The following is a 12,853-nucleotide window of genomic DNA, read 5'->3' as shown; positions in this document are numbered from 1 at the left end:
GGGAAGAGGTGGAAATAACAGCAAGGTTGCTTGAAAAAAGCCATAGTGATTGTGCTGGCTAGTTTTGTGTCAACTTTATGCAAACTAGCATCATCTGAGTGGAGGGAGCCTCAACTGAGAAAATGCCTCCATAAGATTGGGCTGTAGGCAAGAATGTAGGGTGTTTTCTTAGTGATTGGTGGTATGGCCCAACAAAATGTTGGTGTTGCAATCTCTGGGCTAGTGGTCCTGGGTTCTATAAGAAAGCAGGCTGAATAAGCCACAGGGAACAAGCTAGTAAGAAGTATTCCTTCATGGCTTTTGCATCAGTTTCTGCCTCCAGATTCCTGTCCTGACTTCCTTTGATGATGAACAGTGATATGGAAGTGTAAGCCAAATAAACACTTTCCTCCTCAACTTGTTTTTGGGTCATAGTGCTTCATCACAGAAACAGAAACCCTAACTAAGCCTAAGTAAGACAATGATTATTTATCTAAAATTACTTGTGTGTATGTGTGTGTGTGTATACATCTGTACTTTAAATGAAAATCCCCCCAGCTGAGCTGTCAATGTTTCTGCAAAAAGCCATAGATTATCTAGCAAAATCCCCAGTACCAGGGAGGAAACACTCCCTTTTGAGTTGTTGGTAAGGGGAGTTTGAAAGTCCCAAAACAGCATGGGATACTGACATTGCTCTTAGATGTCTCACAGAAGTCGGAGGTAAGTGTCTCTTCCTGAAAATACCATGTGCTTCAGGCACAGGTCTGGAAGGACCCAAGCTGGATCTGACCTGAAAGTCTGCACCCTGAGGACTAGTTTTCATAGTACTGGGTGTTGTGCAAGCAGCCAAGGGAAGGAAACAGCAAATACACCTACGCAGTTGTGACAACAAAGTACCACAATGACCAGCTTGGCAAAATACTGCTAAACATGTATTGTGGAATAATTGTTTTGTACACTGTAGATGTGTCTTTGCCAAGGCACCTTCTGATTGCTTTAATAAAGAGCTGAATGGCCAACAGCTAGGTGGAAAGAGGTTAGACAGGACTTTCGGGCAGAAAGTCAGAAAGAGAGATGAATGTAGGCGTGTGACAGACACCAGGGGACATGGAAAGGAAGCAGGAGGTGAAAGATGGAAGAGATGTAAAAAGCCATGAGGCAAACATAGATTGATATAAATGGGTTAATTTAAGTTATAAGAGCTAGTGGGACAAGCATAAGCTATAGGCTGAGCTTTTCATAATTAATAATATGGCTCCATGCCATTTTTTTATTGCAAGCTGGAGGCCCAAAGGAAAAAAAAATCTGCCTACAAGTACGCAACAGCAGCACTTACACCTTGGCTACAACCAACAGAATACTGAGGATGGTGGCACATGTCTTTAATCCCAGCATGCAGGAGGCAGAGGCAGGGGCATCTCTGTGAGTTTGAGGCCAGCCTGCTCTACACAGTGGTTTTCAGTCTAGGTAGGTGTATACTATAAAACTCTGACTCATAAAAGGTAATGAAAATGAGCAATAATTAAAACCATGATTTTTAAGGTATCTAATGTCACAAATTGTGTATTTTGGCTCAGTGCTATGCTGGGAAGGATCAAGAAGTGAGCAGAATGTCCTAATTGTCTCTTTGCTTGTTCACTGGCTCACTTACAAGGTGAGGGGAGCTCTACTGGCCTTGTTGTCTTCTGCCACGTTTTTTTATTTCAATTTTTTTCATTTACAATTTTTTTTTAAGCCGGGCGGTGGTGGCGCACGCCTTTAATCCCAGCACTCGGGAGGCAGAGCCAGGCGGATCTCTGTGAGTTCGAGGCCAGCCTGGGCTACCAAGTGAGTTCCAGGAGAGGCGCAAAGCTACACAGAGAAACCCTGTCTTGAAAAAACAAAACAAAAACAAAAAACAAAATACAATTTTTTTTATTTTACATACCAACCTCTGTTCCGTTTCCTTCCCCTTCTTCCATCCCCACCAATCCCCCCATCCCGCCCCTGGCAATGGGACGAGGGCTTATTCCAGGTACACGCAATAGCATTATTTTTTAATTTTTAAATTCATTTTACATACCAACCACAGATCCCCCTCTCATCTCTCCTCCATCTCCCTCCTCCTTCCCCCCAACCCTCCACCAATCCCCTCCTCTAAAAGGGTTAGTCCTTGATGGGGGAACAGCAAAGCCTGGTACATTCAGTTGAGGCAGGACCAAGTCCCTCCCCCATGCATCAAGGGTGAGCAAGGTGTCCTATCACAAGTAATGGGATACAGAAATCCAGATCATGCACCAGGGATAGATCCTGACCCCACTGCCAGGGGCCCCTCAAAGAGACCAAACTATACAACTTTCTCCTACATGCGGAGGGTAGTATAGTCCCATGCAGGCTCCACAGCTGTTGGTCTAAAGTTCGTGAGTTTCCATGATTTTTGTCCAGTTGTCTCTGCAGATTTCCCCATTGTGATCTTGACCCCCTCCCCACCTTGCTCAAATAATTCCTATTCCTTCTCTTCAACTGGCTCCTGGAGCTGGGCCTGGTGCTTGGTTGTGGATCTCTGCACCTGCTTCCATCAGTTACTGGATGGAGGCTCTATGATGACAGTTAGGATATTCACCGATCTGATTACCTGGGTAGGCCAGTTCAGACACCTTCTCCACTATTCCAAATAGTTTCCCTAGCACCAGGTTTCTTCCTAGCCCCATAATGATTTCCTCTGTCAAGATATCTCTTTCATTGGTCTCCCACTCTGTCCCTCCCCCAGCTTGACCATGTTTTCATTCCCCATCTCCCCTCCCGGATTGCCCTCCCCCATCCCCAGTTTACTTATGTAGATATCCTCTGTTTCTCCTTCCCAAGGTGATCCATGTGTCCCTCTTAGGGTCCTCCTTGTTTCCTAGCTCATGGACTGCCTTTTTAGAGCCCATTCCCTATGGCACGATGCCTTATTCTGCCTTGTTTCTATGATAACACTTGTGAAGAGGGAGTTTCTCTAAGTCTACAGAACTAAGATCATGGAAATTAACAGAGAAATCTGTCATTTATCACAAGCATGAGCTCCTTGTCAGGTCCCTCTTTGATAAAGAACAGACCTAAAACAAAACTCCAGGTTGTTGTATAGTCAAACTTTTTATTAGTGCCACCAGAAGAGTTTCTGAGAAATTTCAAGTTAAAATGCATCTTGCATCTCAGGTTACCCCGTCCTATCAGTCTTATCTATAATATTGTTCAGAGAGAGCAGTTAGGAGCCTCACTTCATAGAAGAGACACACTGAGTTCGATGACTTGAGAAGAAGGTTTTGTTTTAATGTGTCCTTTAGAGATTTTTTAAGTTCTTCCCTATACTAGAATTATTCTCAAAGCAATATTGCAAGACAGCTAAGTTCTACTTCCTTAAGACAGCATGTTTTGTCATCACCAAAAGTTGCAAAGCAGAAAAAAAGCAAGCAGCAAGTCAAACTCAACTCAAAATGTAACAATGCCTATGAGATGCAACCTGGAATGATATCTAACTACAAATTATACCCCGGAGACCAGCACACCATGGAAGACTATTGAAGAAAGTACAGAGAGCTGCTCTCCAGAACTGCTTTATCAAACACTAAAAAATTAATTGAGCATTATTTTTGGGAGGGAGGAGATGTAAGAAGATGGATTAGATGATTCTACACATAGGGAAATATTCTAATTAAGAGACTTTAAAAGCTATTGTAGATGTTTATTTGATACTAGCAACGTGGTCAGTTATCATAAAGTATTTCTCTTCATCACAAAATAGTAAGGATTGAAAAAGTCCAAAGGGAAAATTCTAGAAGCTTTAAAAATTTGTTTGAACTGAGCCCTAATTCTTCTAAAAAGGGCCTCCAAAATCTGGAGTAGAATTATCATACTCCATAATGAAATGCTTGAGTTCTTCAACATGTTGCTCACCTACTTCATGCAAACTCTGCTTCATTGCAAACTGTATAGGTTTTTCTAACGAACGATCCTTTTCAACCAGCCTTTCCACCACCATCCCGAAAGTTTCACAGACTTGTCGGTAAACCTTCTCAATCTCCGTGATTTTTGATGCAATCGCTTTTGAACGACTGCTAAACAGGCTGTCTTCACACAGTTCTGGGCCAGCTATTGTGTTTGACTCGGGTTCTTCTGTCTGGTTGATACATAATGGTGCCTTGGATCCCTTCGGGCCAGCTGTCGTGTTTGACTCGGGTTCTTCTGTCTGGTTGATACATAACGGTGCCTTGGATCCCGTCTCAAACTCGGAAATTTCAGCCAAGTTATTTTCTTCTGACTTCTTGGGATTTTCATTAGCCCACTTGCTTGCAGCATCAGCCTGTTCCTTCTCAGTCTGCCGGCGGGGGCTTTTTAACACCTTGGATGAAGAACTTGAGGGCACAGTATCTCTTGATGTTTTCAAAGACTGGATGGGTCTCTCTCTACATCTATGCCGAGACTGATGGAAGGAGCGCATCCTGCTTCTCCTGCTGAGACTGGAGCCAAATCTGCTGGGTAGGGAGTCCTTCCCGCCCACACGTGATTCTCTCAAAATAGGAGCGCCCCGTTCATGGGGAGATCGTTGTCTTGAATAATGGGAAGAATAGAAACCTCTTCTTCTAAAGCCGTTTCTCATGGCCCTGTATTCAGGCTGTCGGCTTGTAGCATACTCATCTCTTGACCATCGGTAGCCATAAGGGCCTCTTTTGTAGGGTGGGCCACTTCTTGGATTCTGAGAAAAACAGCGGCCCTCATCCCATTTTTGGTAATCAACGTGACAGTAGTATCTACCGTAGCCTCCTTCATCAGGTCTGGCTAGCAGAGATGGTCTCTTGTCTCCCAGAGGCGGTCTCTTTGGCACAACATTAATTAATCGATGGTTGCCATCACTGGGATGGCTCCAAGGAGGCGCTTGTTTTCCTGGAAGTCGCTTGCAGTCATACCATCCCTGCGCTTGATTTCCTGGAAGTTGCTTGTAGTCACACCATCCCTCAGACCACATCTCATATCTTGTGGAAGCCACTGTACTTCTGCGAACAGAAATGTGTACTTCCCTTCCTGTTCTCTTTCAATTTCCAACCATACTCACGGCTCAGCTCAAGAATCTGTTATTGTCTAAAAATTCGTCCTCGGAACTCTCCAACACGTACGTTCCACCGCTGCTGCTGAAACCCCACCAACAGCTCTCTAATTAGACTTAGGCCCACTCAACAGCAGAGAAATCATGCCAGGTGCTTGAAAGCTAGGCACTTAGCTGGGGCTAGTGAGGTCATGCGTCCTAGAGGAGAATGCAGTACTACCACTTGACTAAATCAGTACAATTCCTAAGTGAATTCCACTTACGACAAATAAGTGTAGTTCTCACCCCTCACCAAAAAATGCTTCTCTTTGCAACAGAGAGAGACCATTGCAGAAAACCACAACGACTCAAATTCAGAGAACAAGTGATTGTGGGGTGTCTAGCCCCAACATACACACACACACACACACACACACACACACACACACACACACATATATATATATATATATATATATATATATATATATATATATATATATATATACAAACTCCTGGGCCTAAGGCTCAGGGAGCATCATTAAGAGGAAGAGGAAAGTTTGTAGGAACCAGAAATCAAAGGGAAGTTTCACCCTTGATATTTCAACAATATGACTGCCTAAACAAGACCTCAATAAGGACAATACCAATTAATAGGCTAACTTGAAAGGGGGAAATTTCATAGGGTTCACCCCTAAACAAAGAACTACAGGCTGCTAAAGAATTAGTCTTCCCCAGGGATGACCCTTTTAACTGGTTACCAATATCAAGTAGTCAGCTCTGAATCACATACATATACAAGAAACACTAAAATGACTGGGAATGCTGTATTTATATATTTGTGTGTGTGTTGTGTGTGTGTGTGTGTGTGTGTGTGTGTGTGTGTGTGTATGTGATAATTAAGGAAAAGAGATCAAAAATCTGAAAGGCATCCAGGAGTAGAGGATATGGAAGGGAAGGAAATAGAAAAGGAAAGGATGTGATTGTATTATCATTTCTAAAAATTTAAAAATTAAATTAAATATAAATAAACATTGAAAACATATAAGGAAAAGAACATAAGCACATAAAATATTTATTTAACAGTGAACAAATGTAAAATGAATTAAAATTAATTTATATAATAGCAAAAAATCATAATATTCTAATAAAATTCACTAGTTAAAAAATAAAGTACCTTAAAATACAAGCTTATAAAATATTTATTTAACATATTGAACAAATGTAAAATGAATTAAAATTAATTTATGTAACAGGAAAAATCATGATGTCATAACATTTGGCCTTTTATTTTCACTAACCCAATTGCTGAAGATACACATATTTGAGTCACAGAACATGGCAGAATCTAGTCAGTAATGACCTAAATGTTTCATCCCTGCTGGCTACTTTTCATGTGCTGGAAGGTGCTATGCAGGCTACCAAAGGAGAAAAGTAATCAACAGTCACACCTATCTATGAAACCTTTGATCTACAACAATGATCAGCATAACAAATGGCCATTAGTGTAATAGTAGCTCAAATAGTATTGGTGTACCCAACCACTTTTGATTGGATTTGAGTTCCTCTCCACAAGATGAAACCCATACTAGCACCATTATCAGACCAAGAACATACAGCTAGCAGTCATAGGCCCTAGGGGAGAACTTACTACTGGTATGCCGCTAAATGGACATAGTATTAAACTGACTCATCATTACAGCCGTAGATCAATGTATCTCTTATTCCTCACCTAAGGAGCTTTGATTTGCAGTAAATGGTGGTTAACATAGTGGCCCACAACTGGCCAAGGTGCAGAGAATAAGAGACTGAAGAATGCTCAGCCCTTAGGGGAAACCATGTACCTCATCCTACCCTCACAAGGTTCAGAGATCATTGAGGAAGAGGACAAAGAAAGAGTATAATAATCTGAGGTGGTGGAGGAATACAAGGAACATCTGGACATAGTAGGGCAGATGCACATATGAACTCACACAAACTGCAACACCATGAAAAAGAAAACAAACCTGTGCAAGCTCAAGGCAGACCAAATCCCAGCATGGAAGTGGGAGCTGGGCACACAATCCCCCTCTATGCCCAGGAGCTATTGACTAGTGTTATCTGCTGGGAAAGGAATGGGCAATTTCCTTTTAAGAGTGTAGGTCTGGGAAGCTGACATCTCTCCAGTTGAAGAACACACACCCAAGGATATCTGGGTACTACACTTTGGTCTTAAAGAAACGTTTTGTTGTTGTTATTTTAAGAAGACACAAAGTTAAGTGGGTAGGAAAGTGGGGGAATGAGTTGAGAAATAGTTGGGGGGATAAATTTAATCAAAACATAGTAAGAAGCTCTCAAAAAAAACTAATAAAATCAATTAAAGAAAAATCAATAAGACACTTTCCCCAATGTTGTTAGATTATTTGTTTCAACTAGACCTGTAGGTAACTACAGTTCAGAATGAATGGACTGCATCACTACAGGCTTTTCTTAGACCTCCAATCCCCCACCCTCAGCCCCAGGTAATCCAGTCTGATTCTTCTTCTCCTGTGAAGTATTCTGTTATCACACTCTTGACATTTACTAGGCCTCCTCAGCTGTTACCGTTAAACCCAGCACTTCTGGTGATAAGGTACTTGGTGTCTCAGAAAAAAGCCTACTCTGTTTTTCTGTGCCAAATGTCTCTAAATCTAGAAGAGGAAACACAAGCCCCCAGACAATCAGAGTTCATGTGCATTCTCAAAGTTCCATATTTCTGTAGGTGATTTCCCCAAGCATTTTCTCCAGAAAGCTTTTCAACACGACCTCCTAGATTGTATAACTAATTACAAACACAGAAACACCTAGTCAAAGCTAGTCACTCTCCTCCAAATGCTGCACTCCAGAACTATAGAGTCACTTGGAAAGACACAAAGAGCTCAATTGTGAAAATCATATACCACAGCTTTATAGGGTGTGTCAGTAACATAATCATCAATGCATCAGTGACAAATGCTCAGGGCTGCTTTAGAAAAGAGTCAAAGCAATGCATAGGGACAGAATGTCACCAATTTCATGAGAATATGTTAGAACTGGAAAGGGACTTAACAGTTAACTTAGGTCAGTTATATTAAAGAGGACAAATAGGGTCCAGGGTAGAGCTCAGTGCCAGAGTGTGTGCTCAGCATAAAAAAGGCCATGGGTTTAATTCCAGGAACCCAAACTACCAGCCAAACAAACAAAAGACCAGTCCCACAGGAAACTTTAACCAGAGGGATGTCAAGGTTAATAAAAGTTAAAGAAAAACATATGAAATTCCGTGCTAGAGGACTCTTCATGCCATTTGAATGTTACAGGGTGAGTGTAAGAAGCCCATGGAATACTGCTTGAGCTAATGCATCCCAAGTACATCAAGCCATGGTCCATATTCTTGTAGTAACATGTGGCCATTATTAGTGTACGTCAAACATACTTCAAGAAACATGAAACTAGTTGAATTTTTGCATGTGAACAACTAGTAGGAAAGACTAACAATCATGTGTGAAAGGCCCCATAGTAGCAGAAGTAGGACTTTGGCAGTTCAAATACCACAGCAGTTTGTGAAGTACGGAGCCCTCTCTTCTGCACTTAGTTTCTCTGAATCCCTGGGGAGAAACGCCATTACAAACATAACCACAAAACAGTTTCCTGGAACTCTTCTTCACTCCTTCTCTAAAGAAAATTTACCTTCCTAGAGCAGTGATTACACACAGACAAGTGTAGGGGACATCTTTGGGGAGGGATGCTGATGGGAATTCAAGGGTGAGCAGTCAATGTTTTGGAAACACACTATATGTTACCATACAATTGGAAAGGCAAAGGTTTTTAATTGCCAAGAGAAAATGACACTGTTCACCTAAAGGGCATATTGACTTTAAAAGGTTGGACACACCACTAACAACAAAAACATGCACAAAGGGAAAATAACTTAGCCTTACATAAGGCTGTCTGAAGGAAATTACATTTTATTCAACAAAAAACAGATGATAGCCAGCCAAGGCAAAACAAGAACAGTTGAAAGACGCTCCAGGAAAAGGTAGTAGTGAAATTTAAGGACCATAGCATGAGAAGCCATATCATGACTAATGAACGACAGCTTGTTCTGTGTGACAGAAAGATGGGGGGAGATAAAGACAGATAGGAGGGGAGAAAGTGAGATTGAACAGACATGAAGAGACAGAGAAAAGAAGTGGAGTAGAAGCATATGCAAACAACACAGTGAAACCCTACAGAGGGGCCATATCAATTTTAGTCTATACGACAAAATTGAACATTACTGTAACAGCAATAATAACACACTAAAAGATTGTAAAAATTCAGGCAAACCGAGGAATCAGCAGAGAGCCAAACATTCATCTATGTTCCTTTGTTCCACACTGACTGACAAGAATTTTCCATTTGCAATAGAAATATGCCCTCAGGAGTCCAGGTGGATAGAGCAAAGTAGAGGGGGCTCTAGAGAGGTTGTGAGCAGAATGCATCAATGCCTTGACCTTGGTGGTGGCTATCACACAGGCTGGTTTGGGACCTTATATACACACATGCTTACATCACACATACACATAAGTATATGTGGAGAAATAGAAAAAGATCACTCAAATGTCCCCTTAATAGTATTCTAGACTACTGGTGGGACCTAAAGGCTAAGATAAAGGAGTTATTAGCCTATCTTAGCCATAGAAGGAAAGGTGGTGTGGGGGCTTTATAAAAGAGGCAAAAAGCAAATCAGAGTTCACTGAACGAGCAAAATCTCACAGGAAAGGAAGTAATCCACCATGGGCCAGTGTAAACAGCTGGTAACTAAGGAAGTAGAAGAAGAAAAAAATTCTTGGTGATGGGCAAATTGTGGGGAACACAATGTATATAGAACAGGCAACATTACAACAGTAGAGAGCTTTCAGTCAGCATTGAGATTAGAGCAACCAAGGCACAAAATTTATGATAAAATGTATTTTAGTGAATATACACTTGTGGTTTATAGGGAAAGAACAGGTGTCCCATTGCCAAGCATGGCATTTCATGACCTGGCTAACGCCTACTACTTATTTGCATGGTATCATCTCTTGCCATTCTTTGACACTAACTCTTAAGCTTGTGTGTCCTATTCTGTACACGGTGTTTCTCACCTATGTGACTTTACTTGTGTTATTTTTTTCTTCTGGGAAATTCCCACCTTCCTCCATATTTGGTGAACTACTACTCAGTCATCCTTTAAACTCATGATTAGGTGTCATCTTCTCTGGACCTTTCCACAGTTTCCTTCTGTATTTCAACAGACTATTTAGATGCTTCTCTTCTGTATTCCTATGCTGCCCTACATTCGTGTGAAATTGTGTCCTTTGAGTGCAAGAAGACTGTCTTAAGCCTCCTTGTATTCTAAGCACGAGTGCCCAGTGCAGTTCAGCAAATGCATATCACCTGACTAAGAGCTGTGTGTGGTGGTACAGAGAGAGTGAGGCAGGAGGAGCGGGAGTTTAACATCATCCTTGGCTACATAATGGGTTCAAGCCCTGTCTGGGTTACAGGGCACTCGATTTCAAAACAAATAAAAATGTGACTCAGGTAGGCCGCTTAATGACTTCACTACCGAAGCAAAGGAAAGCAAAACTGGTGTGAAGAATTCACTCTCCAGGACGAGAGCGATGGCTCGGCAGTTAAGAGGACTTGTTGTTCTCAGATGACACAGGTTCGCTTCTCAGAACCCATATTAGACAGCTCACAACTCCCTGTAACTCCAACTCCAGAAGATTCAATGCCTTGTTTTCGCCTCCTAGGGCACCTGTACATACAAGGTGCACACCCAGAGAAGCAGGCACAAACACATACATAAAACAATATATATATATATGTATGTATATATATATATATATATACATATATATATATATTTAAAAGAATTCACTTCCAAGACATTGTGTAATGGAAAACGAATATTTTGTCTCCTTTTGGGTCTATCATATCAACTGACGAACAAAACACATTTGTGAATTGTGTATTTTGAAATTAGAGGGAAGATAGAAGTGGAGCTGGTGACATGTCTTAGAGGGTGAAGGTGCTTGCCAACAGGCCTGATGTCCACAATTCAATACCCAGGACCTAGCTGACGATAAGGAAAGAACATACTCCTGTCTTCTAACTTCCATATGTGTATAGTGTCTCACACACACACATGCATGAGCACACACACTTGTGCATGAGTACACACACACACACACACACACACAGAGAGAGAGAGAAATAAATAATATATGTTATGTATACAAAATAAGTGGACAAAAGAGACAGAGAGCCAGAGAAACTCATTCACAGGAATATGAGTGAATAGGTGTGGGAGTTCTTAACAGTAGTATGTTGATAATATGTTGGAATAACAAGAATTTGGGTGTAGCACAAATCTCTAAAGGTCTTATTAATAAAAACAATATTGGGGTGAGCGCTGGAAGATCAGAGAAGCAGAACAAGCCACAGCCACCTCACCTTGCCAATTCCTCAGCTGATCCTGTTTCCTCAGACTGGAAGCCTCTAAGTCCTTATCCAAACGGATCTCAGCTGAACTGCTTCTCGAAAGCCTGAAAGCTTAACCAGCTCTAGTTCCTGGTTTTCATGCCTTATATATCTTTCTGCTTTCTGCCATCACTTCTGGGATTAAAGGCGTGAGTCACCATGCCTGGCTGTTTCCAGTGTGGCTTTGAATTCACAGAGATCTGGATGGATCTCTACCTCCCAAGGGATAGGATTAAAGGCATGTGTGCCACCATTTTCTGGCCTCTATGTCTATCTAGTGGCTGTTCTGTCCTCTGACCCCTGATAAGTTTATTAGGATGCACAATACATTGGGGAACACAATATATCACCACAGTTGGGGAAAGAGTGGATAGACGTGGACTGTGCAAGGAAAGCCCAAGCTATGGTCCAATAGGCAATAATAAAGTGATAATTACCTTGGGAATGGCACAAGACAAGCTCTGCTTTGGCTGTGAAAAAAACCCTAAATGAAGGTAATGACCCCTATTCACTGGGTTATGCAGTAATGAACTTTCAGCTAAGGGCTATTTCTTCCTTAACATGTACAAACCACAGACCAGAATATAATTGGCTTTTTAAAAGACTTATTGTCAGAAATAGGAAGGCTTATTTAGAAGTAAGTTACCAGCAAGTAAAGATCAGTTTCTAACTGTAATTTTGTTCAGGAATCAGGTTTATTTTGTAAGAAACAAAATTTATTCACAAAAGATGGTCACAGGGCTAGAAATCTTGTATAGCATGTGAAAGGTCTTGGATTAAATTTTCAGAATCAGAATGGGGGAGAAGGAGGGAGGGAGCGAGGGAGGGAAGGAGGGAGGGAGGGAGAGATAGGGAGAGAGGGAGAGATAGGGAGAGAGAGAGGGAGGAGAGAGAGAGAGAGAGAGAGAGAGAGAGAGAGAGAGAGAGAGAGAGAGAGAGAGAGAGAGACTCTGTTACCTAGAACTTACTGTCAGAAAAAGTGCTATATCAATGAATAAATGGACAGAGAATTCACACAATGCCCTCCTACAGAATATGAAGGCTAGCATGCCAGAGAAAGTTTGAAACAAAACACTAGCTAGTGATGTCTAATTCTATACCGGTTCTTTCTAAATTCAGAAGGTAAATCTGTAAAGGTGATTTTTTTTTTTTTTGGTTTTTCGAGACAGGGTTTCTTTGTGTAGTTTTGGTGCCTGTGCTGGATCTCGCTCTGTAGACCAGGCTGGCCTCAAACTCACAGAGATCTACCTGGCTCTGCCTCCCAAGTGCTGGGATTAAAGGCATGTGCCACTACCACATGGTCAACATGGGCAATTCTTATCAATCAATGAA

At 41.5% G+C, this 12,853-nt stretch overlaps 1 protein-coding gene across 1 annotated transcript; it reads right to left on the bottom strand.

The window, feature by feature from the left end:
- Positions 1-2,798: 2,798 nt before the first annotated feature.
- Positions 2,799-5,419, bottom strand: LOC128115695 (periphilin-1-like). The gene has a single exon (XM_052746678.1). The coding sequence runs from the start codon at positions 4,961-4,963 to the stop codon at positions 3,815-3,817; it is 1,149 nt and encodes a 382-aa protein (XP_052602638.1). The 5' UTR covers positions 4,964-5,419; the 3' UTR covers positions 2,799-3,814.
- Positions 5,420-12,853: the final 7,434 nt, after the last annotated feature.

The sequence above is a fragment of the Peromyscus californicus genome, unplaced genomic scaffold (assembly GCF_007827085.1).
Source record: "Peromyscus californicus insignis strain IS unplaced genomic scaffold, ASM782708v3 Scaffold_10__1_contigs__length_136768540, whole genome shotgun sequence".
NCBI classification, from domain to species: domain Eukaryota; kingdom Metazoa; phylum Chordata; class Mammalia; order Rodentia; family Cricetidae; genus Peromyscus; species Peromyscus californicus.
The sequence above is the reverse complement of the archived record's forward strand: the minus strand, read 5'-3'. Positions and strand labels throughout refer to the sequence as shown.